This window comes from Halichoerus grypus, chromosome 6 (assembly GCF_964656455.1).
Source record: "Halichoerus grypus chromosome 6, mHalGry1.hap1.1, whole genome shotgun sequence".
NCBI lineage: Eukaryota > Metazoa > Chordata > Mammalia > Carnivora > Phocidae > Halichoerus > Halichoerus grypus.
The window spans coordinates 160,830-187,123 of NC_135717.1; the positions used below are offsets into that span (position 1 = coordinate 160,830).

At 57.7% G+C, this 26,294-nt stretch overlaps 1 protein-coding gene across 1 annotated transcript in view; it reads left to right on the plus strand.

Moving 5' to 3' along the window:
• The window catches only part of FAM20C (FAM20C golgi associated secretory pathway kinase), a 46,460-nt gene extending 20,548 nt beyond the window's left edge, over positions 1-25,912 (plus strand). The window contains exons 4-10 of the mRNA XM_036103189.2: positions 14,202-14,294; positions 15,030-15,145; positions 22,221-22,401; positions 23,021-23,130; positions 23,290-23,371; positions 24,253-24,312; positions 24,905-25,912. Coding sequence (XP_035959082.2) covers positions 14,202-14,294; positions 15,030-15,145; positions 22,221-22,401; positions 23,021-23,130; positions 23,290-23,371; positions 24,253-24,312; positions 24,905-25,154 — 892 coding nt within the window. The 3' untranslated portion in view covers positions 25,155-25,912. The remainder of the gene's footprint in view (positions 1-14,201; positions 14,295-15,029; positions 15,146-22,220; positions 22,402-23,020; positions 23,131-23,289; positions 23,372-24,252; positions 24,313-24,904) is intronic.
• The last annotated feature ends 382 nt before the right edge of the window (positions 25,913-26,294 follow it).

Genomic DNA, 26,294 nt, shown 5'->3' on the forward strand with positions numbered 1-26,294 from the left:
GAAAAATGTGCAGGCTGAGACGGTATTTCTAAATGCAGAAACCCCAGCCTCCCTCGTGCACTGACCAAGTGTGGTCCATCAGGCAGAGTGTGTACCATGGGGAGAGCAGGGCCCCCTCCCCGTGACCCAGGCACTGCTCTGGGCTGCAAGCCAGGTGCCTCCCCTACGAGCTGAGGGCCCAAGGGGACGTGGGGCTGGTGCGTCCCTCGTGGGGCAAGCAGGTTCAGCTGGGAGACTCTGGAACTTAGCATTGACTTTCCCGGGGGTGCTGGGGCCATGCGGGGGGCCATGTGCTGGAGACCACTAACCAACCATTGACCTTCAGGCCTCCAGCATGACCCATGTCCCACTAGGGGCTTGACTCCCAGACAGGCACCCTGCTTGGGGGGCCATCTTCCTCCATGAACACTGCTGTCCCGAGGCCCAGAAGTGAACCAGGAGGGCTCTGGTAGGCAGCTGAGACCCTGCTGGCATTGAACATATTCGGATCCCAGAGGCCTGAGGGTGGGCACCAAGTGAGGCTCTGAAAAGAGATGATCCTAAGAAAGATTCGCTGATCATATGAGAACCTGTGGTCTTGTCCTGTCCTGTGCTCATTGTGCTGGGCGCCCGGTACAGAGCTGAAACAGTTCCCAGGGGTGACGGACCTGGGCACAGACCCAGGCAAGACCACATGTCGAGGCCATACAAGGTGGGAGGGCAGGAAAGAAGGAGCCTTGCCTGCCAAACAACCTTGAAGAAGACCTTTGAGCTGGGTCTGGCAGGGTGAATAGGAGTTCTTCCTGGGCACAGGAGGAGTTCTAGGCACATGCCCTACATACTAAGGCTTAGGGAAATAAAAAGATTTTGAGAACCAGTGAGCGAGCAGTCAGGAGTTTCAAGGATTTGTCATTCTGCTGGTAAATAATTCATGTTTTGTCTCCACTGGTACCCTGACCCAGGCCCCAAAGGCAAACTGATTGCCCAATAGCCAGTCACTGGGTGTGGAGCCAGCAGAGGCCTGGGCCTGACCAGAGGTGAACAAGGACCCCTTTGTGTCCATGCTCAGCTCGGGCCCATCTCCAAGCCCGCTTTCCACCCTCATTCTGACTGGCTTCCAGGAGCTCCAGCATCCTCCCCCATAGGGAGCCAGGCCAGCATCCTTGGTCAGACTTGACCCACTCAACAAGAAGCTGCCGGAACCCCATGTCCCTGCTGCTGCTGCTGCGCTGAGCTTTTCTAAGGCCCAGTGATGAGTTCATCATTCTCCTGCATCCCACTGGCCTGGCACAGTCTCCAGACTAACTCCTTGGTGCCAACTGCAGGCCACTGGACAAGAGGAATAAGGCCCAGCCTGGCAGGGAGCTTAACTTCTGGGGAGGAGTCAGTAGACGCATAACATTTCAGAGGGTACATCTGAGCAACACAGCAGAGATGCTTTAGTGACAGGCCTCTCCACTGGTGCTGGCAGATTCCTCCCCCAGGTACTGGGAAAGCACCTACTACACGCAGACACTGCTCCCGGCCACGTGTCAGAAGGTGGCATGTACGCTGAGGTCCGAACAGCAAGGTGAGAACCAGACATGGGAAGGTCTAGGGCAGAACGTTCCAGCGATGGTCTACCTGTGGTCCCGTCTAAGGCTGGGGAAGGACGGGATGGGTGAGGACCCCAAAGGGGCCAGCTCCGCTGCTGTCCCTGTAACAGGAGCCAAGGGGGGCTTTTACCCTGTGGAGAAGTATGGCATTCCCGCAGGGCAACCTCAAGAACACCCGGACAAGAAAGCAAGATTTTAGGGCGGTCAGCTCATTTCCTGTGGGGCTCCCTGAGTGCCACAGCCGGGGACAGGAGAAGAGCCCACGGATGGTGAGCAGATGCACTCACAGCGGCCCGGCCCTGACGAAGCAAGGGAGACAGCAAGCAGCAGCCTCCTCAGCCAGGCTGAGGAGGGGGCAGATCTCGTGATCTGGGCTTCAACAGATGAGAAGGAGTCGGCCAAGAGAGGCACTGGGGAAGGACGATTCAGGGTGGCTGGACCCTAGAGTGTGTGGGGGAGCCTACAGGATGGCTGTGCGGGCTCTTGGGGGCCGTGGCGGGACTTCAGGGGAGCTGTGCAGTGATGCGGGCCGTGGCTGCCATCGATGTGCTTCTAAGGAAGCTCTCAGGCCAGTGTGGGCAATGGGCAGGAGGCGCGGAGGTGTAGAGGATGTCCCTGTGAGGACAGGGTAGGCCAGGTCCAGGGTGCTGGTAGGGAGGGGGGACAGAGGCCAAGGTTCCGGGCAACCTAGCACTGCTGGACATCTCAGAGCAGCCTGCTGACACCGTCAGCCTCCCACCAGGGCCCTGAGTCCCGGAAACCCTAGAAAAATGGCCTGATTGCCCCGGTGCAGGGAGCAGGTGCAGGGAACAGACAGCCACTGGGGAATGGCTCGAACCCCCAGGGGCCTGAGTGCCAGACGGAGACCAGTCAGGTTTCTACGGACGCTCCACCCTGCAGGAGGCTCTGAGACCCTGGGGCCTGGCTCCAAGCAGGGGTCTCTCCAGCTGGCCGCAGAGGGGTGAGTGGAGGGGGCCCTAGGGTGGGCATCCAAGGGATGGAGAGCAGCCCAGTGCAAGAGCGTGTGTGCACGAGTGCATGTATGTGTGTGCACGGGCACATGGGAGGCCAAGACTAGCACTCGTCCCCCCAGTCAAGGTTCAGAGGGTATGGGACCAGCTTCTCTCTGGCCTGAAGCTGGTTGTTGGCTTAGGTTCCTGTGGGCCATGGCTCCTATTGGAGCAGCAACCAGGCTCCCATCCAGACAGGCACCAGTTTGACACTGAGGGGTCCAGCATTCGGGGGGTAAAAACTAGCAAGCACCTCGTTGTCAGGAGGTGCCCACTGAGTGTTCAGTCCTTCCAAGTACGCCCCCCACATGCACACAGGCACAAACACACACAGTTACGGTGACAGGGATCGGAGCTTTACCTGTTGTCTGCTCTCCTCTAGACCATGAGCTCCATGGGGCATGCCTCAGGTGTTAGTTTTCCCCAGCCCTGTCGCTGCAACCCTAGTCATGTAGTAGGCACACGAGTGAATGAATGAATGAATGAATGGATGAAGAATCTGATGATGGGGCTTAATGTGCACAGCCCACCGGTGAGGGGTGCATGGAGCTCCTGAGGGCTCAGAGCAGCTCCTGGTGTCTGGGTCACCAGATGGGCCACACGTGGTCCCCGCTCCAAGGAGCAGGACCCTAGCAGACTGTCCTGGCCACTGTGGGCCAGTGCACACACAGCATCCCGAGGTGCAGAGGTCTGGTGCTCCGGATCCGGGGCAGGTGGAGATCCCTGACGTGGGGTGTGGACAGGTCCCTTGAGCGACCTGCAGGCAGGGTCAGAGCACGTGGGGGCTCTTCCACTGCTGTGCCGCATCCCACAGGGAGCCTCTGTGTGTGTCTGTGGAGCACTCAGCTTGCGTGCTTCCCGTTTCTGGGGGTGATGAGCAGATGCCACACTGCATACGGCCGTTTACCCTGTAGGCCCTCAGCTGCAGGGCGCTTGGGCTGTCTCCAGCTTCATGGGTTAGAGTCAGAAAAAACATGGACCTTATTAATTAAAAAACAAATAAGTAACCAGAAGCAGACTTTCGAGAGACTCTCAAAGACATGCAGCCCAGAGGAGGCCAAGCAGCTGGGGCTCCAGCGGCCCAGAGAAGCCCACGTCTGCCTGGCGGCACCATCGAAAGACAGCTATCCACCCCGAGTTCCACCGCACCAAGAACGCGTTGGATTTAATAAGCTTGAGAAGAGACAACAGGAGAAGCAGACTTGGGGACAGAGTGGGGCTCTCGATCTGCAGGGGGCTGTGGCCAGGAGCACCATATGGGGCCTTGGAGAAGGGTCTCCTCCCTCAGCAACCCCGGCTTTGAGCCCTGGGGTCCACTGCAAGCTTTTCCCCTGGGATCCTGGTGTCCCCACACACAACTTTGAGGACACAGGGACCTGCTCTGCCCCTGGCCAGCAGAGCCCATGGGAAAGACAGCCTGGCGCTGCCCACTGGGAGAAGGCAGCACGTCCTTACAAGAGGCCATAAGCCCCGGGAGCTGGCTCCGACGAGCACGTGAGGGGACTGTCTCTGCACTGCGTCCACAGAGGGGGACCCAGAGTCTCAGCGCAGGGATCGCTGCCCATGGGCATACAACTGCAGAGCTGCATGACACCGGCACCGTGGCCCCAACGGAGTGTTGCTCCGTGGCTCTGTGTGTGGTCCTGTGTGGCTCAGCATGGGCGCTCACGCCGGCTCACACTCTCCATGGTCCCAAAGCAGCTGAGGTCACTCCAGCTTCCCCAAGCACCCCGTCGATTTACCGTCAGCCAAGACCGCCCACAGAAGTTAACCACCCTCTCCTGCTCTCACTTGGCAGCTGGGAATTCCTTTGCTTAACAAAATAAAAAGGAAAGGAAATGATTAACAATTCCAAAGCAGATGCAGAGAACCTGGCAAGAAAACAAATAAATGGTAAAAATGTCATAAACCCTTCAGAGAGCGTGGTTCTTCACCTGCACCTTTGCCCCCGCGGTACAGATGCGGAAGCTGAAGTCTGTGCTCAGAGCGGCCAGGCTGGACCCATCTCCCCCGCTTTCGGGCCAGCCGCCCGGCTCACTATGGCACCCGTGTCCCTGGCGGCTTCTGGCAAAGGTGATCCCTTTTGTTTAAAGGCAAGTCATTTTTTCCAAAAATGTTCTCCCAAACAGCAATATCAAGGGTGTCTTTTTGTGTTTTTCTCTGGTTATCATGGTCTCTGGGGTGTCTGCCAGTGTGTGGGCCATCATTCTAATTGTCTTGAAAGAGAGGGAAGATTAAAAGGAGGGAAGGAAAATACAATTTTCATTTTCCTTGTGCTGGGGAAGCAAATGGAAGTCAGGGACTTCTCTCAAGTCTGGCTGTTTCTTACATGCCAAAAGGGAGTTTTGCAGACTGAAGATCTCCTTAAACAAGCCTGGAGAATGAGCTGGAATGCCCCCACCCTCTGGATGAGTTTGTTTTTCTGACTGGAGGAAAAACTACATCAGAGCAGTCACTTTGGTGCTGAATGGTCAATCCACGGTTTAGTGGATCAGGAACATGGTGCCATCTCATCTTGTTATCACCTGTTAAAAAACGGTGAACCACAGGGCCTTAAAAACACAAAGACGTGCACAGCTGTGTTTTCAGAGCTGCTGGAGAAGATGCATCTGTCCCCATCTAATGTCATTCCTTACTCATCCCCATGAATGCTGGATGAACTGGCAGAAGGATATTTGAAACACAGTGGATCTCAAACTTTCAAACGAATTGTTTTCCCCCTTTACTTTTGAAATCAAGTCTAAGTCATTGCAAGTATTTTTAAATGGAAATAACTTCAGGCTTTCTTTACAGTTACACATCTTTGAATCACTTTTTATGGTAAAGATTTATTTATTTGAGAGAGCGCACACATGTGCACTTGCGAGCACAGAGGGAGAGGGGCAGAGGGAATCCCAAGCAGACTCCCTGCTGAGCAGGAAGCCCAACACAGGCCTCGATCCCATGACCCTGAGATCACAACCTGAGCCGAAATCAAGAGTTTGAGCCACCCAGGCACCCCACTTTGAATCACTTTTAAATTGGTTTTCACTATATTGGCCATTTTTCCACCCAAACAAACCGATGTGTGACTTCTCTTGTGTGGCTCACCTTGAAGGACCTGTGGGAGGGCAGGAGCCGCGGGTCTGGAGGCTCCCCGTGGTCACCTGCATGGCGGCAAGGCTGAAGCCCTGGTGGCCGAGGCTCACAGTGTCGCCTTCAGGAGCACGTGCAGGTGTGTGCTTCAGTAACACGATGCCAGGAGGAAAACCCGTCCACCAGCCGTGGCTGTTATGAGGCCCGTGGCCATCAGAGAAATTTTGCCAAAACCAGAAAACAGGTTGGTAGGCAGCCCCGCCCTGGGCCCTGTCTTGGCTTCGTGTCTCCCGCCCCATGGCTTCTGGACAGGAGGGCTCAGCAGCCAAGCTCAGAAAACTCCCCAGCCTGCACGATGCCAAGGTCTCTGCCAGGGGCTGGCTCTGCGAGGGCTCAGGCCCCCTCCCCAGGTCAGGGAGCCCCGAGAGTCTGTGGCACTCTAGAGGCGGCCACCTGGGGCCAGCGTCATGGCTCAGCATGGCAACCAACAGGCCAGGTCTGTGTCCCTGGGCTGGAGGCCACCTCCCCTGTCCTGCACGGCCGCGGCGCCAGCACCGTGGAGGGCCCTGAGAGAATGGCAGGGACAGTGTTCACGGCGGCTGCACCCCGCCGGCTCTCAGTGGCGGGCAGCAGTTTCCAAAGCTGGTGTGAGCCACGGAAATGAACACATCCCACCAGAAGCAGGATGCGCTGGCCACCACTCGCCAGAGCCAAGGCCTTCGCCAGAGCTGCCCGCCTGCTGCCACGTCCTCCACCAAGACCGGCTTGGACCCTGCCGGACAGCACCCCAACTCAGGCAGTGTCGGCTGAGGGCATGGTCACGGCCTGGGTGGCCATCTCAACAGGTTAAAGTCCTGTGAATGTGCAGGTCCCTCCCTCGGCCACCTCCTCGAACTGGGCACTCGGCCAGGTGTCTCACGTACAGACAAGACCAGAGCCGGGTGACCGAGCCCTGCTCCCACGGCACCTCCCAGGGTGTCCTCCCCGCCAGGTCCCTCAGGGCCAGTGCACCCTCCTGTCTTCACGACTGGACTAGAAGTTCTTGTCGTAACCATCACACCTCTAGATTCTTGTGGAACAGGCGTGCTTTCTGGGGCCGAGCGCATGTGAGTGCGTCTTCTGCTCGGCGCACATTATGCAGGGTCTCCCAGACCCATGACGAGTCTACTGGGGCCTCCCCACTCGTCCGGGCCTTTCTGTTGCCCTCACTCTTGAAGTTTCTCTGGCGTGCACGCGCCGCAGGTGTGGTGAGCACGGATGGGCCCGGCGGGCACTGACGCGGTGATGGCCGTGCCCCCTCTGCAGCCGCAGAGCCCCACAGAGGCTTCGGCAGCTCAGACAACACGGGTCAGGCCCAGAGAGCCTGGACGGATGAACAGGTGCCAGAGGTTTGGAATATAACGAGCATGTTTTACCAAACAAACAGATCCCCCGCACCCACATGGGGCTGGAATTAGCAGGAAATACTCAGTGGGCCTTAAGGGCTGAAAGGTCATGCTGAAGTAGCTGCCAGGGAGAGGCCCTTCTCTCCCCTTCTAGAACATCTGCCAGCCGAAAACCTGATATTAAACAGCTTAATATATCTCTTTAATGACAAGGTGGTTGTTTTCTGCTGTGTGAGTGATGGGAAAATTATCCAGGATAGAAAGGCTAATTTTTGCTTCTGTGCCTTCATTTGGTGAGTCAGGGATCTGCTGTGTGTTCAGGAGGAAAGGGAAAGCATTCACCTTATCTGGTGTTTTGCCTCCCTGAGGTTATCCCTGGAAATGGGAAACAGGGTCCCCAGGATATCAGACCCTGGTCCCGGGCACCTGGATTAGCCAGCTGGGGCCTGAATGCTGCCTCCCGTGTCCTTTTAGGAGGGAAGCAGAGAAACCAGAGACGGTGATGGGACCGCCCCGATGAAGCTACTTAGGTGGTCAGGTGACAGGCTGATTTGTCCCACCGCCTGTGGTTGGCTACCTCCTGCCTCCGCCTGTGAGTGGGGCTGAGTCTGTTCTTTAGAGAAGATGGTCGAGGGCCAGAGCATTCCAGGGACAACAGCTAAGTGCAAAGGGCCTGGGCATCAACACACAGGCCCTGCCAAGTTCTGCCCATTCGTGGCACAACAGACAGATGGTGAGAAGTGGGATTTGGGTGGCAGCGGGGGGGGGGGGGGCGCATCGTGATAATGGGGTCCGTTGGAGTGCAGTGGGGTGCCCTCAGGATGAGCAGGGGTGGCATGAGGAGCATTGTTCATGGTGATCAAGTAGCAGACACTGGTGGGAGGTGCTTATGGACATGCCCTGGATGGGATCCCCTTAGGCAGAAGTTCCTGGGGCGGGGGTCGTCCAGGGAGCCACACTGTATGTCCTCAGCTGGTGCAGGTGTTGGGGGAGCCCTGGTGAGCAGGGGGCCCGGCACATGGGAGCCCTGGCAGCCTGCCGTGTGCACCAACATGGACACCTGTGTCTCCCTCTGGGTTTTGCACGCAGGGACATCTGCAGATGGGCTTCCTGGCAGCTCCTCCCAAGTGTTCTCTTCTCTCTGCTTCTGTCCTGCAGTGCTTTTCCCTGATGCACAGAAGGTTTGTGTGTGGCCCTCCTCTCTGGGCCTGTTTCCCATCTGCACTCAGGGATCTCAGGGGGCCCTTAGCTCTGACTAGAACGCCCAAAACGGCTGTGTGACAGCTGTCTGTGCCCCGAGCAGCCCCACAATTGCCCCTCCTCCAGAGTCTGACCTGACAATTTGCTGTAGGTTCTGTTCTGGCTCTGCGTTCGATCGGCCTCATCCCCATGCCTGCCATGTGGAGCCCACTGACCGGGCAGGTGTTTGGCTCCCCCACGTGGGACTGCATGCCTCTTCCCTCTCCGTAAGCCTGGCAGCATGGCGGCGGCTGCCGCAGCAGGGAGAGGACCACGGGTCCTTGCTGCTCCCAGAGGCGTCAGCCCTGAGCCGCCTCACCTGCCACACTGCTCCTTCGAGGGAGCTGTGGGCGCACCTGCCCCCAGCCAGCCTGCAGAGGGTGGGGGTCAGGGCAGCAGCTGTTTTCTTCAGGTGTCAGTGGAGAGAATGGGGCCCAGCCCACCCCCCACCCCGCCTCCCATGTCAGAGCCTTTCTGGGGCACCGTGAGGCGGAAGCAGGGCCGTGGACCCACATGCACAGCCCTGAATCAGGCCTTCCACGTGCAAGCTGAGACCCCTCTGACTGGCTCCGATCTGGCTGTGGACGGGGACACCTCACAGGCTGTCATGGAGGTGCGGGGAGTGAATCCACATACACTGCTTAGCTCATAGTAAGAGCTGCATACTGTTAGCTTTTCTTCCCCCACAGGCTTCAGTAAAAAGCTGCCAATTTCCTCTATTTTTAACCAAGCACAAGTTTTCTGTTTTCCCACAACGTAAAGAACATAGAGATGTTAATAGTGACAGTGGGAACTGGGTGGGGGTGGGGGGACATGCTTGTAAAGGAGGAAGGGAGGGGTCTCACTGTGTTGAGGGCCAGTTCGGGTGGGGAAATCACAGCTGCTGGGAGCCAGCACCTCTCTGGGGACTCGGGGACTGTTCCTGCAGCCAGACGGATAAGCCTGCACACAGCCTCCCTGAGTCCCCAAGGGGCCTGGCACCTGACCCGTCTCCGGGGCCCTGGGGCAGTCCTAGAACCCAGACCTTGGGGGACCCTGAAGAAAGAACCCATTTCTAGCTGTGTGATTCTGCACATGCCTTTTCCCCTTTGCCGACCTCAGACTTCCTTGTCACTAAAATGGGGACAAGGATCGGAGCCTGGAGGGACTCCCGTGGTACTTACAGGGTTCTGCCTCTCTTTGGCTTCTGCGAAAACCTTCTTTCAAAATGTTCTGCGTCAGTTCTTCAAAGTCTCATAAATGTAGCAGTGATGGCATGACCAGATCTGCGGAAATAGACCGGATTTCATAACCGTTCCAAGGGTGCTAAATCACTGTGTCCTCCCTGCTGCTTTGGGGTTGCCAAAGGTTCTAGACGAGTTCCCTGTGCTGCTGCGGCACACCACCACAAAGTTAGTGGCGTAAAGCAACATGAACGTGTTCTCCTGCCGTTTTGGAGGTCAGCAATCTAAACGGGACCTGCAGGCTGTGTCCCTGCTGGAGGCTCTGGGAGACCATGTACTTCCTTGCAGAGGAAGGCAGCCTGCCTCTAGAAGCTGGAGGAGGTGAGGAAACAGATTCTCTCCCAGAACCTCTCTCTTCGAAGCCACCACTGTGGTTCTTCAGCTGTTAGATCTCCCTCTGCTTCCTTCTTATAAGGACCCTTGGGATGACATTACCCCCCACCCCAGACGATACAGGATAATTTCCCCATCTCAAGATCCCTGACTTAATCACATCCGCAAAGTTCCTTTTGCGCTTTAAGGAAGTTCAGACCATAGATTTCCTAGGAGAGTTCAATACGGTAGTCATTCTCACTTAAGTATAAAAATGCATCATCAGCTCTTATTGTGCTTCCTTCCCAGCGAAGCGAAGTTGCTCTAAAGGAAGGGGGTTTGGGTGTGGTCAGCTCTGGAAAGGAGGGAGAGAGGGAATGTGGAAGTGAGGGAGGCCCCAAGAACTGGTCCTGAGCAGCCCCTTGCCAGGGTTTAGCAGGCCTGGGCTTAAGGGTGGTGGGGTGCTCAGCGTACCCCTGGGGGCTGCCCTCCACTGCCTGCTTTCTCGTGGCCTGTGGGGCCCAGTGCGGTTATCTGTGAGGTTTTGGTGCCTTCCTAGAGAGCAGGACCAAAACCTTCCCCGGGATCCAGGCCTCCTGAATTCACCATGCTCTGCCCGTCTGCCTGCTCTGACCCTCAGTCGCTGCTGCCGAAGCCTTTCCCTGAAACCATGTCCTTGCCTATGGTTTGTGCCTGATTCCTCAGCTGCTGTTTTCTGAGGAAAGTGAGCGTACACTTTTCCATTTCCCCGCTGCTCAGGCCTTCCCGAGGCCAGGTGGGGCTCGCTCAGACCTCAGAGGCCGTCGGGGTGGGGCTCCCAGGCTCTGAATGCTCCCTGTGTGGGGGCAGTGACCCCCGGGGGGTGTGTGGCCAGACTAGGAGGCTCCTCCTGTCCCTGTGCCCCTGGGAGGGGCTGCCACCCGTCCCCTGGCCCTCTCAGTCCTCAGGAGAGGACCTCGACTTGCTGGCGCTGTGCTCCCAGGTACACAGTGTTCCAGGAAACACTCGTCCGCAGCCGCCCGGTCTCCCCACCCCTCATCAGGGCAGGCACAGGCTCTGGGTGCCGAGCCAACCCCAGAGTGTCTGATAGCATCTGCTTTCCGCATTTCCATGCCCCACACCCCAGGAAGAAGCCCAGAGCCCCGGGCAGACCACGCCCTTCACCTGCCCTCCGCAGCTGGGCCCAGCTTCCTCCAGGACACCTGGAGGAAGGGGAGGCTGCCAGGTGACTGGGTTCAACTGAGTTCAGTCTCCCGCTGGGTGCAGTGAGCTCAGTACTTTTCCAAATTGTTTTCCTCAAACGGCTGGGTCAACAGCGGCACCTGCTGCTCTCCAGCGCCACCCAGGATGTGGCAGGAAGCAAGCCGACCTCCCCACAGAGGGGACCAACCACGTCCCGTCTCTTCCCAGCCCCCCCGCGCTGCCCTGCTCCCCACACAGACACCCCCGTGTTGTCCCCTGCTCTGCAGCCCCGCCCTGAGAAGAGCCCACATACCCCCTGCAGTGAGTACCCCCAGCTGTCAGGCCCCCTGAGTGCTCCACTCAGGCGTGGATGGGCTGGTCAGGACACCCTGCGGGAGTTAAGCTAGTGGTTCGTGTCATGTCACCACACCATGCAGGTGGGTGGCCGGCCAGGTGGACCCTGCGCTACTCCCTCTGTCACTGGTGGTGCACAGCTGGAAGACTTCCACTACCCTTGTTCCCTTGTTGACTTGGGCACAGACCTTCAGCAGGAAGAGCAGCAGGGAGCCAGCCTCGTCCTTCCTGAGCACCCTTACCGGTTAGTCCTGGGCCTCTTCTAGCCATTCTTCCTACTTCAAGCTCCGCACTTGTGTGTGTGAGTCCTGACCACTCTGATGACAGGACCTGGGGTCAGCTGGCCACACCCAGAGCGCAGAACTGTCCCCATTCTACAGCTGGGGAAGCTGAGGGTCCAGAGGTCCAGCTCACTCAGCCCTGCCCACTGGCCTTGGGGAGCCAGGTCTGCACAGCGCTGACCTAGGCACCTTCACTCCGGCCCACAGGCACTCTGTCTAAAACAAATGAGTGGGGAGGCCCACACTGGAGCCCACCTTCCCACCCACATGACCCCCTCCCCTTTGGGTGTTTCCTGAGTTCCCAGCTCCACCCTTATCAGGACAGGTTAAGTGGGGCCCCTTCCCCAAGTTGTTCACAGCCTATAGGAGCCTTGAAACCACTCACAGGCATGTCACACATCTTGAGGACTGCCCAAAGAACACAGAGGTCCCAGGAGCACCTCAGAGCCTCTCAGGAGTGAAGATAGTCACTGAGCACACAGACAAAAAGCACCTCATCACCACTTCTCTGCACTTCCAGGGTCATTCTGGGGAGGGGCATTTGGAAGCTGAGACAGCCAAGCAGAAGGCCTGTATACGGCCTCGGGGTGGAGGAAAGAGCTGCCCTATTGTGTGAACAGCTAGAGGACAGAGGTCACTGGAAAGCCCTGAGGTGGGAGATGTGAGGGAACCAGGAACTGTTCTGGAACCTGGTCACAGAGCTTCCAGGAAGCGGTTTGGCCCTTCCCGGAGTAGCAGAGCTCAGAGCCACCTGCTTTCCAGATGTGTGACCTGATCAGAGGGGTGGGCTAGAGTGAGGGAGAAGGGAACAAAAGCCAAAGAGTTGGCAAATAGAAAAGCTCATTAGGTAACATCACAGATAAAGCCAATGCACATGGTGATAATGGTGGTGGTGATGGTGGTGATGGTGATGATTATGGTGATGATGGTGATGGTGGTGATGGTGGTGATGGTGATGATGATGATGGTGGTGATGGTGATGGTGATGATGGTGGTGATGGTGATGGTGGTGATGATGATGGTGATGGTGATGATGATGGTGGTGATGGTGATGATGGTGATGGTGGTGATGGTGATGGTGGTGATGATGATGATGATGGTGATGGTGATGATGGTGATGATGGTGATGGAGGTGATGGTGATGGTGATGATGGTGATGGTGGTGATGGTGATGATGATGGTGATGGTGATGACGATGATGGTGGTGATGGTGATGATGATGGTGATGACGGTGATGGTGGTGATGATGATGATGGTGGAGGTGGTGCTGATGATGGTGATGGAGGTGATGGTGATGATGGTGATGATGGTAGAAATTGAGGAAATGAGGGTGGGAAGAGCTCAAGGCTGTGGACCAATTTGCACCCATTCCCTGTCCTTCCTCCATCAGTTCATTTGTTTATTGAACACCTGTTCTAAAGCAGGCACTTGGCTCGACACTCCTGCCCCCAGGCCCTGCAAACAGTGGTCTAATGTAGCAGTATCAAGTTCCTCAGCAGAAGGCTAATGCCAAGGAAGGCTTGCCAGGTTGCCAGGGAAAGCCTATGGGGGCTGAGGCCAATCTTGGGAAGGATGGAGGAAGCAAGTACAGGTGGAAAGCGTAGCACAAGCAAAGGTGCAGAGGTGGAAGTGTCCTGGGTGCTGGGTCTAGGAGAGGTTTGGTGGAGGCAGCAGGGGTGAGAGAGAGAGAGGAGGGCAGAGCAGAAGAGGGGCCAGGAGGTCTCTGGTGGCAGTAGTCCTGGATTGGGTGTAGGCAGTCCTAACTGGTGGGTGCCCTGATGGACACTGGAAAATGGATCACCTCCTGTAGGCTTCAGAAGTGTGTCCCACCTATGGCCCCAAGAAAGCTTCCCAGACTCTCTCGCATCTTGCAGGGGGAACCTGTCTGGGCAGGTGGACTGGTAGATGGCTGAGAACAGGCTGAGGGACAGTTGTGTAGCCTGAACTTGGTCCCCAGCTCATGCCCCAGGGAAGTCATCTCGTTCTGTGTAGGGTGATTGCTGCCCCCGGCACCTCCGTCATCCACACTCCCTGGGCTCGGGCAAGGGGCTGCCTTTTGCCATCCACCCTTCTGGAAAACCTGTTTGGCTGGTGTTATGGACCTGGTTGGTGGTGGGCTGATCAGTGTTTAGTAGCCAGCTCCTTTGTGAGGGAAAAGCCTGACTGGAAGAGTTTGCCCATCCTGTGGTGCAAATACTTCCTCACTGGCCCATTTCAAGCTCTCAGCATGAGGTCACTAAAGGTGGCGTTGGGGACACGCATCACCTCATGATATATGCTTTTGCCACTGCAGAGGCAAGAGGTGTCAGCAGCCTCAGGAGCAAACAGTAGGATGCCATAAAATAAGCGGGAAGTGATGAGAATTAAATGTTTATTGCTTTTTAAATGTAACTTATGTAGTTGTATGTTTATATAAGCTGATTTTCAAGGATGACTTTAACAACTGGCTCTCAACAGTCTTGGAAGTTTGACAGCCTGTTTTTGCCGGCCAGTACAACCCACCAGCACCCTTTCACCGGAGGGTTTTGAAAGTGATAAACCCCTTGTTTCATCCCCTTTTCTCTAGGCAAACAAGGGAGCAGGAGACACCCCCTGACTTCTTTTATTTCTCTGACTATGAGAGGCACAACGCAGAGATCGCTGCCTTCCACCTGGACAGGTGAGCCCTCCTGTCTGCACCCTAGGTCTGAGCGCTGTATGGGTGAGCTCTCCCCCCAACACCCAGCCGAGGGGGTCCTGTCGTTAGCTCCATTGTACAGAAGAGGGGAAACTGAGGCATGGTGAGCCCACAGCCCAGGCTGGTAACCATTCCTCTGCAGCACAGAGGTGGTGTTCGCCCTGGCGATGTTATAACCCAGACAGACATGCCCTGCTGTGGGCCCCACACTAGGACGGTGCCAGACAGGAGATCCTCCACAGCAGCTAGTGACCAGGGTGGACGTGACCCATTGGGAATAACGGAAAAGAAGATAGGGAAGGAGTATGAGGGCTGGGAATTTTAATGCAGAGTGTTTCAGGATGTAAACTCTGGGGCCGTGGTGAGACCGAGGGACACACGTCTCCACACCTGCTCCCCCATCACCCATCTTCTGGGACAGCTCTGCCAGGCAGAATGTGAATTCCTTTGTGGTCTCCGCACGGTCCCTTGCTGCTGGGGAGCTGGGCAGGTGGTAATAGGTGACCGTGTGGGTGAGCCTCTCAGCAGCCCCCCTGCTCACCCAGAGCTTTGTGCCCTCCAGGGGCAGTCACAGGCCTGGCTCTGGGGTCAGTTCCCAGAATCCAGGGGGTGGAGGACCCCACCTCAGAACGCAGAGAGAGAGGTATTCATTCCACGCCAGCCTGGAGCGGGCCAGGGTACAGAGGTTAGACCCTTTCCCTGTCACTTTCCCGCCAGGATCCTGGACTTCCGCCGGGTCCCCCCCGTGGCCGGCAGGATGGTCAACATGACGAAGGAGATCCGGGATGTGACGAGGGACAAGAAGCTGTGGAGGACCTTCTTCATCTCCCCAGGTAACCTGCACCTGGGAGGCCCCCTCTCCAGGCTTCCCACACACAGTCACCACAAGCCTGCTTACCTTTCCAAAATAGAAGAGAGAAACTGGAAAGAATTCTTGTATAATCCAGCCCACTGCTTGACCAGAGGCGGGGTGCCCACTCCACATTGGGTGCATCTGCATCGTAATTTTAAAAGGGTGCCAGGAATGGCCATGTTATCATCATTGACTCGATCCCCTGGTCTGGGCATACAGGTTTTTTATCTACCATTTGTTTGTTTTAAAAGGCAAAATGACTTCATTTTTGGAAACTCCCAGCCTCTCTGGAGAGTCTCCTCCAGGAGGTCCGGCTGGAGAAACCTCTGTTCCCTGAACTTTCCCGGATTAAGAAACACCCCAGCAAGACCCTCACGTAGTGACAGGGACCGGGCCGCCTTCCCTTCCTCAGCTCTGCAGCTGGAGTGCGAGTGGAGCGGCGGCCCCACCTGGTCCTCAGTGTTCGGCATGGGGGCCTGAGTGTGCCCTGTGCTGTCGAGAGAGAGGTGCTGATGTCCATGAAAACCTTTAGGACTTCATATCCCTAATCTCAAGTGCAGACAAACTGTAAGTCACACCGACCGTACCACCTGCCCCAGGTGCTTTGAGCTCTGGTGTTCAAGGCTCCATGATCGCCTGTCTGTCCGTCTGTCCGTCCCTGTGGGTACCTCCCTTGAGCCAGGCCCTGTGCTGAGCTGCCACCAGGCTTGCTCGGCCTGAGCGTGGGGAACACCTTCTCCCTCACAGAGATTTTGTCCCTTATATGCAGGTCTTGGGCGTGTCCCAGCGATGCCTGAGCAGTGGAGTGCAGGGATGAGCGTGGACCCACCCCAGGGTAGAGACCCTCCCAGTGGTGAGGGCCTGTCTGCTGGAATGCGTGGCCACACCGTGTGCCCATCTCTGTTAGTTCATGAACGTAGAACCCACACAAGGCCCTTGATTGACTGCATCTGGAGATCCCCTGGACCTGGCTTCCACTTTCACAGGAAAGTAGGACAGAAATCCCCCAAGAGGCAGGAGGGATGTGCCCCGACTCCCTGTGCCCGCAGCGTGTCCAGCCCATGACCAGAAACCAAAGGGGAGGGGTCTTTGAGGGCTTCTCGGTCAGCCTCGTCTAAGCTGGTCCGCAGCTGCAGGTTGCACGCCCCCAGTGACGGGGAGCTCACTGGCTCCTGTTTGCACAGCCTGAACTTCTGGAGAGGTCCTTCTTCTCCAAGGCTGGAAACCTGCCTCCCCAACCTTGGGTGCTTGAGCTCTCTGCCTGAATCCCCCTGAGACATCGAGCTCCTCCTCCCCTCTGCCCGTCAGGGCCTCCGGGGTCTCTTGTCCTCAGCCTGGGTGCCCCCAGCACCTGCACCTGCAGCCTCCCCGGCCACCCCTCGGAGGCCAGGCTGGGCCACACCCACAGGGCACCCAGGCTGTGTGGCCGCTCCTTGTCAGTTGGTTCTGCAGTTTTTATTGCAGCATTTCTGGTGATGTTGTTCAGTGTTCAAAAATTAAGATAAAATGTGCCTGTGCCCCCACACCCACCACCCAGTTTATCAGTTGCCAGTGTCCTTCCACGTTAGGTGGACGCTCTCCATTTCTGTCCTGGACTAGTTCTGAGGCTCACAGAACCCACGGAGACACTGGCGTAGGGTCGGCAGAGACACTGTCGCTGCTGAGAGCACATCGTGCGTGTGGCCCCTCAGGCTGGATAACGTCCCCTCGGGCAGAAACGAGCCCGTTCCCGTGTGGGCAGCCCCCAGACCCTCCAGTGGGGCCTGCAGGGAGGTCTCACACGGGGGGCGCCCGTCGCACGGCGGGAAGGATCTGAGCAAAGGGACACGAGCGTTACTGAGTGTCTGCTGTGCCAGGCACCGCTGTGTACCTGCGATGGGGGTCCTCGTTTGATTCTTAGGCAGGAGTGTGGGGGCAGATGGTTTCCTCATCCCCGTTTTTAAGTGATTCTATTGAGGTGTGATTGACATGCTGTAAATAGTATCCAAGTGCAAAGTCCCCCGAGTTTTGATAAGCAGAGAAACCGTGGACTGGTCCGTCCTCCCCGGTCCCATCCTGCCCTGTCTCCCCCACGACGACGCAATCTGTTCTCTGTCTCTGAGGCTTACTTTGCTTTTTCTATAGTTTTGCACAAGTGGGGGTGGTACACGGTGTGTGCTCTGTCTGTCTGTCTTCTCGTGCTCGACAGCACTGTCCTGAGATTCATCCGTGCGGTCGTGTGGTGTCCAGCGTGTTGCTCTTTAGATCAGAGTCCTGTTGCTCTGGATGGACACACTGCGGTTTGCTCATCCAGTCGTCTGTTGATGGGCCCCAGACAGAGGGGACTTGGTAACTTGCCCGAAATGAGGGAAAGGAGCTGGGGTTTGAAGTGTCAAGAAAAACAAACAAATCAAGAAGTTTCTGTTTCGCTTTCATGGTGCAAAGGGGCCTCCCCCCAGGAGCCCGCTCCTGGGTCTGGAGGTGTCGCCGGGGCACATGGCAGCCTTGCTGGGGGCTCTCAGAGAAGGGGCCATGCAGCCACCAGCGTCCAGAACCCCATGACTGATGTCCCACAGGTGGTGGGCGAAGGCTCGTGGATTCCTTTTTATAAACAAAAGACGGAGTCGGTGACTAGTCTAAGCAGGTTAAGACACGTGTCTGTCCCACTTTGGTGGTATAGCGTTCCTTCCGTGCATTGGAGTTTTCGGCCACCCTGGCGTGTTCCCGGGTGCCCCGTGGAGATCGCGGTGATGCCTGAATTTGGCGCCACGATTGCCGGAATCTTGTGCCACACCACTCAGACGGCTGGACCCCCGTTCCCGGTGCCCGGCTCCTGATGGCCTTCTCAGCTGCACCTGCAACTCTGACACACAGCCCCACTCTGTCAGCTGGATCTCTTCCCGAAAGCCCTTAGAGATGTGTGGTTTTCTCTAAAGCAACCGGGTGGCAGGAGCCCCCTTTGACCCCATTCTAGAAAACAAAGTCTGTTCAGACTCATTTGCAGCCTTTTTGCTTTGCCTGCACTTCTAGAACCATCCACTTGCAACGTTGCTGCAGATGCCGAGCTTTGCTCGAGAGCCAGGCGCACGGCGGACATCCCTTCCACCTCCAGAGGCCTGAGTGGTTCTGTCTGGGGTCAGTCATAAAAGGGGAAAGTCCCAGCAGCCGGTGGGGAGCTTGGCGCCAGCCAGGAGCTGGAGGGGCGTGTGCGAGGTGGAGACGGCCCTCCTGCCCAGACCAGCCCGGGGCCAGCACTGGTGGGAGGACTGGTGCCCTGGGAGGCGGGCCGAGCTCACTCAAGCTGCGGTCTTTCTGTGTGGGAGGGGCAGGCCCCAGGCAATACAGAGAACGGCGTCAGGATGTGGAGCTCACTCTCAGGAGAGCAGCTAAGTGCCCCCCGCCACACAGCAGTGCGGAGGCAGGCTGGGCCAGAACCCAGCTGTGCTGAGCCCCACCGAAGTCCTTGTACTGTTTCAGTAAATTTCTATGGGCACGTCTCATCTGTCCTGAAAGGTGCACACTTCCGTGGGTTTCCGCAAGGGGAGCCCACCTGCATAAACGCCTCCAGGACTAGACACGGAACGTGAGCAGCTCTGGGAACCCCCTCCTGCCCCCTCCCAGCCACTCAGCCCCCACCCACATCTTTAAAGTGGCTCTTTTTCCTGCCACATGGGCCGGGGTGGCTGGGTGGGCCCGGACACTCTGCCCACACACTGTGGACACAGCGTCCAGTTTAAATGCACGTGGAGGGTTAGAGGGGGTCCCAGGCTGGGCCTGGGAGTCTTTGGGCCACTCCTGAGTGATGGTGGCTCCCCAGCATTCCAGCCCCACCTGACGGCCACCCACCCTTCAGAGCCATCCAGGTTGGACAAAGACAGCGAGCGTCCTGTTCTTTGGGACTCAGCTTCCTGCCAGGCAGATAACTGAAAGGCTCCTCATAGGTGGAGGGTCCTTGTGCAGAGTCACATGCTTGCCGGCTCCACAGAGACCGGGTCCTTCCTCAGCCCGTCTCCCCCCGAGGTCTCAGGTGTTGGAGGAGGTGGCCCCGGGGTGTGAGGGAAGGCAGGTTTTCCCCCACTGACTACCTCGATTGTCCTCACTGAGATGGAAAAGGGCTGGCGCTCCTTCTTCCCCCTCGCCCACTCCTGCCCAAGCGCAGGGTTGAGCTCATGGCCACTCCCTGCACTGGCCCCTGACTCGCTGCCAGACATCTGACTCGACCTGGTCACCTTGTTTAACACTCAGCCCATGAGCAGGTGCTGCTGGGGCCCTCATTCAGGTGGGACACTGAGGCACGAGGAGGTGAAGCGCCGTACCAAGGTTGCACCCCTGGGAAGCTTTCTGGGCCCCACTCTGGCTATTCTTTTAGAAACCAGATTTGGATCTCCCATGAGGAAAACGCTGTGCACTCACAACATGCCCTTCTCTCTGAGCACGAATCCATCTCAAGCCAGCTTCGGCTCTGAGACTGCAAAGCCCGGGGCTCCAGCCAACAGGATCAGATAAAGATTTTCATCCTGAAAGTGGAGCTGCCACCTCGGTTGAGGCTATATTGTGCATCAGTGGGATGCTGACGAACTGGGTCAACACACAGGCGAGATCACAGACGAATCTTTTCCCGGATTGTCCTCCAGCGCTGGCTCTGGGATCACGAGGTCCAGGGAGGGAGAGAGGCAGGTGATCTAAGTGGGGACTTGCTGTGCTCAGGCAGCATGGTGGGAGCCCCTGGGCCGCCTTCCCGTGTCCTCCAGATGGTGGGAGCCCCTGGGCCGCCTTCCCGTGTCCTCCAGATGGCTGCTCACCAGACACGGAGACTGCGTGGTCAGGAGACCCCTCGTCTGGGAAACTGGCCATTTGCACAGTTGGGAAGGGGCCTGTGCCTGGTGCCTGCCGTTCTGACTGCCATAACCCTACATACGCAGACACACAAAGTTAACTGAACACGAGAACATGAACTCCATTGGTAAATACACACACAAGTGCCATCGCATCCCGGACCAGCAAGGGAAAACTGGCTGGGGCCTCCAGCAACAGATCAGCAAACTGGGCCGCAGGAGACACATGCTTTATTAAATGACTCGTGTAGATTTGAGTCACATATCATAAAATTCACCATCTTTTTTTGGTAACAAAATGACCAAGGCATTTTATTCTTTTTCTTTAAGTAATGTGCCTGTACATCATGGTTAAATTGAGTTAAATTTACCCTGCTTTATTTTCTATGAAACTCATCATTTTGAAGTGTGGAATTCTGTGGTTTCTAGTACATTCATGACGTGTCACATCACCACCAATTCCAGAATGTTCTCCTCACCCATTAGCAGTCGCCCCAGCACCCCTGAACCATTTCACACACACAGAATGCGACAGCGTGTGGCTTCTCTCACTGAGCATCACGTTTTTATGGTTCGTCCACGATGTAGGCATTCCTCCTGTGGGTGAACAGGGCGCCATTTTAGGGAGGGACACCCCTGGGGGGACACGAGGTTTGTATGTACTCTTCAGCCAGTGTGAACAGAGCGGCCGGGACCCTCTGTGTCCAGTGCTGAGTGGACATGCGATCGCTTCTCTTGAGTGTAGAATTGCTGCATCGTGTGGTCCTTCTACGCCAAACTTTTGGAGGAGCCACCAAACTGGCTTCCACAGCGGCTGCACTGGCTTGCATCCCACCAGCACCGAATCGGCTCCCATGTCTCCACACCCTCAGCAATACTCCTTAGAGTCTGTTCTCGTGACTGAAACCAGCCTGGTGGGCAAGAAACGGTGTCTCACTGTGGTTTCGGCTTGCACTCCCCTAATGACCAAGGTGTGGAGCATCTTTCTCATGTCCTTTTTGGCCATTTCTGTGTTTTCTTTGGGGAAATATCTGTTGAACTCCTTGGCTCATTTATGAGTTGGGCTATTTATCTTTTCATTATTGGGTTGTACGAGTTCTTCATATGTGCTACATGCTAGATCCTTGTCAGAGGTATGATTTGCAAGCATCCTCTCCCACTGTGGAGTGCTACACTTTCTTCATGGTGAGAATGCCTTTTTTAAGCCACTGAGCATTGGCTCTAGAATTTCAATAGATGCCAGTGGGAGATCCTAACCCCAGCTCCCCCTGCGTAGCCTCGGGCAGGTCAGCCCCCCTCTCTGGGCCTCGGCGTTCTGTACCACAGGTTGCAGCAATTTGTGAGATCCGGTGTGAAAAAGTGGGTGAGCCCAGCCCATCGGACAGATGATGTGGATGGGGGCCCAGCCCAGACAGATGGTGTGGACGGGGGCCCATCGGACAGATGGTGTGGACCGGGGCCCATCAAACGGATGGTGTGGACCGGGGCCTGGCCCAGACGGATGGTGTAAACGGGGGCCTGGCCCAAACAGATGGTGTGGACCGGGGCCCGGCCCAGACGGATGGTGTAAATGGGGGCCCGGCCCAGACAGATGGTGTGGACCGGGGCCCATCAGACAGTTGGTGTGGACCGGGGCCCATCAGACAGATGGTGTGGACCAGGGCCTGGCCCAGACAGATGGTGTGGACGGGGGCCCGGCCCAGACGGATGGTGTGGACGGGGGCCCATCGGACAGATGGTGTGGACGGGGGCCCATCGGACGGATGGTGTGGACGGGGGCCCATCGGACGGATGGTGTGGACGGGGGTCCATCGGATGGATGGTGTGGACGGGGGCCGGGCCCAGATGGATGGTATGGGTGGGGGCCTGGCCCAGACGGATGGTGTGGACGGGGGTCCATCGGACAGATGGTGTGGACGGGGGCCGGGCCCAGACGGATGGTGTGGACGGGGGTCCATCAGACGGATGGTGTGGACGGGGGCCCGGCCCAGACAGATGGTGTGGACGGGGGCCGGGCCCAGACGGATGGTGTGGACGGGGGCCTGGCCCAGACGGATGGTGTGGATGGGGGCCTGGCCCAGACAGATGGTGTAAACGGGGGCCCGGCCCAGACAGATGGTGTGGACGGGGGCCCATCGGACGGATGGTGTGGATGGGGGGCCGGGCCCAGGACAGATGTGTGGGGAGGGCTGGCATGGAGGATGTTGTTCCCCACTCACCAGTGTGCCCGTCTGCCACCAGCCAACAACATCTGCTTCTATGGCGAGTGTTCCTACTACTGCTCCACGGAGCATGCCCTGTGCGGGAAGCCGGACCAAATAGAGGGCTCGCTGGCAGCCTTCCTGCCAGACCTGTCCCTGGCCAAGAGGAAGACATGGCGGAACCCCTGGCGGCGCTCGTACCACAAGCGCAAGAAGGCAGAGTGAGTGTCGGGCAGGCACCCCCCACACGTGGCCCACATCCTCCTTATTCTGACATCACGGGGTCTGAGAGGCTTCTGCCCACTTTGCTCAGAGGGGCCTCAGGCCGCAGGGAATAAGGAATATCAAGGAAGGGAGGCACACCCAGCTCCGCCTGCCCCCAGTGTGGGCGAGACCACCCCTTCCTGAGTAGATGGCGGGAAGGGCTGCCTGACTCTGCGAACCAGATGCGTCCCCCACAGGGGTGCTGGCCAGCCCACTGCGGTCTGGAAACACAGCCTCTCAGGGTTGGAACTCCGCTTTCACTCCTTGCCCTTCTTGTCCCTCATGCAAAAGAGATGGCCCCTCTGAGCCTGGGAGTGTGGTGTCCAGGCCCTGTTTCCTAACAGTGACCCTCCAGAAACCTGGCATCTGGGGCTAACGGCAGCCTCCAGACATGGCTTGATCACCTCCCAGCCCCTTACTCCTGTTAATGCAGCCTTAGCTGGCAGCACTGTTCTGTGGTGACACCTCTCTCCACCCCCAGTCCTCGCTGCAGTAATCCTGCTGTGCTGAGCTGGTTTGGGCCTCCCTGTCCACACAGAGGAGGAAACTGGCCTTCTCACACTGGCTCCCCTGCAGGTGGGAAGTGGACCCCGACTACTGTGAGGAGGTGAAGCAGACACCCCCATATGACAGCAGCCATCGTGTCCTGGACATCATGGACATGACCATTTTTGACTTCCTCATGGGTACGTCGGCAGCCCCAGCCTGCACCGGGAGCTCCCACCCTGCATTTGACCCAGCTGTGGCCAAGCCCCTGCTTTGCTCTGTCGCTTTGGCTCCAGGGTCAGACGTAGGGAGCGGGAGACGTGGACAGCCCTGAATTTTCAGCTTGCTTCTCTCCACAGGGAACATGGACCGCCATCACTATGAGACTTTTGAGAAGTTTGGGAACGAGACATTTATCATCCACTTAGACAATGGAAGAGGGTGAGCCATGTTCTTGCTCTTCCAGACCCGGGAGGACAGGGCTCCAAGTGGGGGATGGTGGCCGTCCCCCAAGGACGCTGTGTGTGTGATGCAGGGCACTGGCCCCTAGCTTCCAGCTCCTGTCAGGAGGAAGCGCCTATAATGTTACTCTTCCTGGTCCTCAGGGTCACCCTGTGTGCTAGGTCCTGTTATGTCCTCGTATTGCCCTGAGGAAACTGAGGCCCAGAGTCTGCTTGCCCAGAAGGGCAGAGTGGTGAGGTGCACTTTACCCCTTACGTGGTCACGTGGGACTGGCTAGCTGGGACAAATGGCCCTCCCTGCCCCAAAAAGAGGGCCTGTGGCCACCGCTGGCTGGCCCCTGGGCAGTCCTGGGCCACCTAGGAGAGCCGTCTGCCTGACGGGTGTGCGTGCAGGGGCCTACCGTTCCTAAGTGGTTAACGGTGCTGGTGCTCAGATGCCTCAGACAAGTCCTCATTGGGCACCCGGACAGCTGATGTGTGTGGGCCACGGATACCCAGCTGTCAGAGACAGCAGCGTGGCTGGACCCTGGGCTGACTCACCCCGGTGCCTTCTCCACTCAGCCTGCCTCAGACCCCGCATCTATGAGCTTCTGTCCAGTGCAGTGGCCAGAACACCAGGCTGCTTTCAGGGACCTCCCTTGTCCCAGGCCCTGCGTCTGGTGCCGGGGACAGCAGGGACCAGGCCACACTGTACAGGGTCTTGGGGACACGCTGCCCGGTCTCCATAGCTGTGGCACTCCAGCAGGGCACACACGAAGTGCTGCTCGTTCTCGGGTCCCCCGTGGGGTGCACGTTGCAGGCTCTGCACACAGGTGTCCTGCTGCATGTTGCACCCTCAACAATTCTGCGTTTCTTCGGCAGGTTTGGGAAATATTCCCATGATGAGCTGTCCATTCTGGTGCCTTTACAGCAGTGCTGCAGGTATGGCCTCTCCCTCTGCCCCCCCGGAGCCCCCAGCCCAGCCACAGATTGGGCAGAGGCCCCCAAGCCCCACTCCCACGGCACAGCACCCCGAGCCTGAGCAGCTCGAGCTCCGGCATCCACAGCCCTTCCCGGCACACAGCTCACGCCGGTCCTAACAGCCCGTCTCACAGATGAACTCGCTGAGGCTCAGACAGCCGTCCTGACCCCCCAGCACTCCGTGCCACTCGCTGCAACCCTCTGTGGGGCTCCCCACCCAACTTTTTCCCTTTAGGGTTGGGGAAACGGGCCATGGGGCAGAACCAGCTGCACCCTGCCGGGGCAGGTGTGTGGGGCTGAGCTGGGCTCGGTCTCCCAGACGCGTGGGCCATCCCTCCCCGCCCTGTGTCTGCCTGGAGTCTCAGGTCTCTGCGGGCACCGCCAGGTCTCCCATGGCCACCTGCTCTGCCAGGCAGGACCCTCACCGTGGTGCCTCTGAGAGGCAGGGGCCGGAGCAGACCAGGGACCAACTTGCGACCACCCCCCACTTAGAGCTGGCCTCCCCTGTCCCCAGTTCCCGGAGGCTAGGGCCTGACCTCTTTCTCCCCTGTAGGATCAGGAAGTCCACCTACCTTCGGTTGCAGCTCCTGGCCAAGGAGGAGTACCGGCTGAGCCTGATGATGGCGGAGTCCCTGCGTAAGGACCGGGTGGCCCCCATCTTGTACCGGCCACATCTAGAGGCCCTGGACCGGCGGCTGCGCATCGTGCTGCAGGCCATCAGGGACTGTGTGGAGAAGGATGGGCCCCATAGCGTGGTGGAGGATGACCTGGACCCTGAGCACAGAGTACCCCCCGGCAGGTAGTGACCAAGAGCCGCCGGCCTGCCATGGAGGAAGGACAGGCGCATCCACGCTGTGAATTCAGTGACTTCAGGAAGGACAGGCCACTCCTGGAGTCAGGAACCGTGAGAATGTGAGCTCCTTCGGCAGTGGGTCCGAGAGGACTCACTGTATTCGCTTTCGAGACCGGAGAAGGTTGGGGATGGGCGCTCTGTGCTCATGGACGAGGCAGCCTGGCGGCAGGGTCAACCCACCCTTTTTGTATGGAAAGAAAGCCTTTATTTACTATTTTGTATTTATACATGGTGTCTATGTATATAAATAGTGACACCTATGCAGACCCCAGACCACCTACCAAATGCACACATGGGGGCCGCGCCCCTGGGGCTGGACTGTCCCGCCAAGTGCACCCACACTCTGGACCTAACTTGAAACAAACTCCCATCTCTCCTCCCTTTCGGCGGCCCTGCAGCCAGATGGCTGACAGCCTCGGCTTGGGCACAGGAGGCTCCCAATGGCGTCACAGGCTGGTTGACAGACAGACTCCCGGTTTCAGAGTGACGTCAACGACCACGTCTTCCATTTCTCAGAGCCGCCCAGCAGCACCTGTGATTTCCCTTGGCGGCCGAGGGTGCTGCTCGTCTTCTGACTTTGCTTTGATAGCTGGTGTAAATACATCACGTAGGCTCCTCCAAGGGCCTCAGCAACGGGCTTAATTTTGCGGCATTTTTGTGGAATAGTTTGCAATGTGGTAAGAGTGCAATAAAACTAGAGCAAATGTATGTTGGGGTCTGGGTCCCTTACGCCCTGAGCTCAGCTGCCACCCACCCACCCTCCACAGAAGTAAGGCCATAACCAAAGCTCAGCTTTCAAGGTGCCACAGGTAGTCTGGGGCCGTGGCTGGGAAGGAGGAGTTGGGGAAGCCACCTGTCCCACTCTTGGTGTGGCAGGTGCTGACAGAGCTGGGTGGGGGTCCCCGAAGACACAGGCCAGTCCCAGAGGGTAATGTCACATCTACACAGACCTGGCACCTGTGGGCACACTGGCTTTGCCCAGTGGAGCTGGGACAGGTCCAGCCCTGCTGGCTGCGGGGCCTGAATCCTCCTCTGGGAGCCTTGCCTGGAGGCTCCCCAAGACTGTTGCCTACATGGGGTGTAGTGTGGG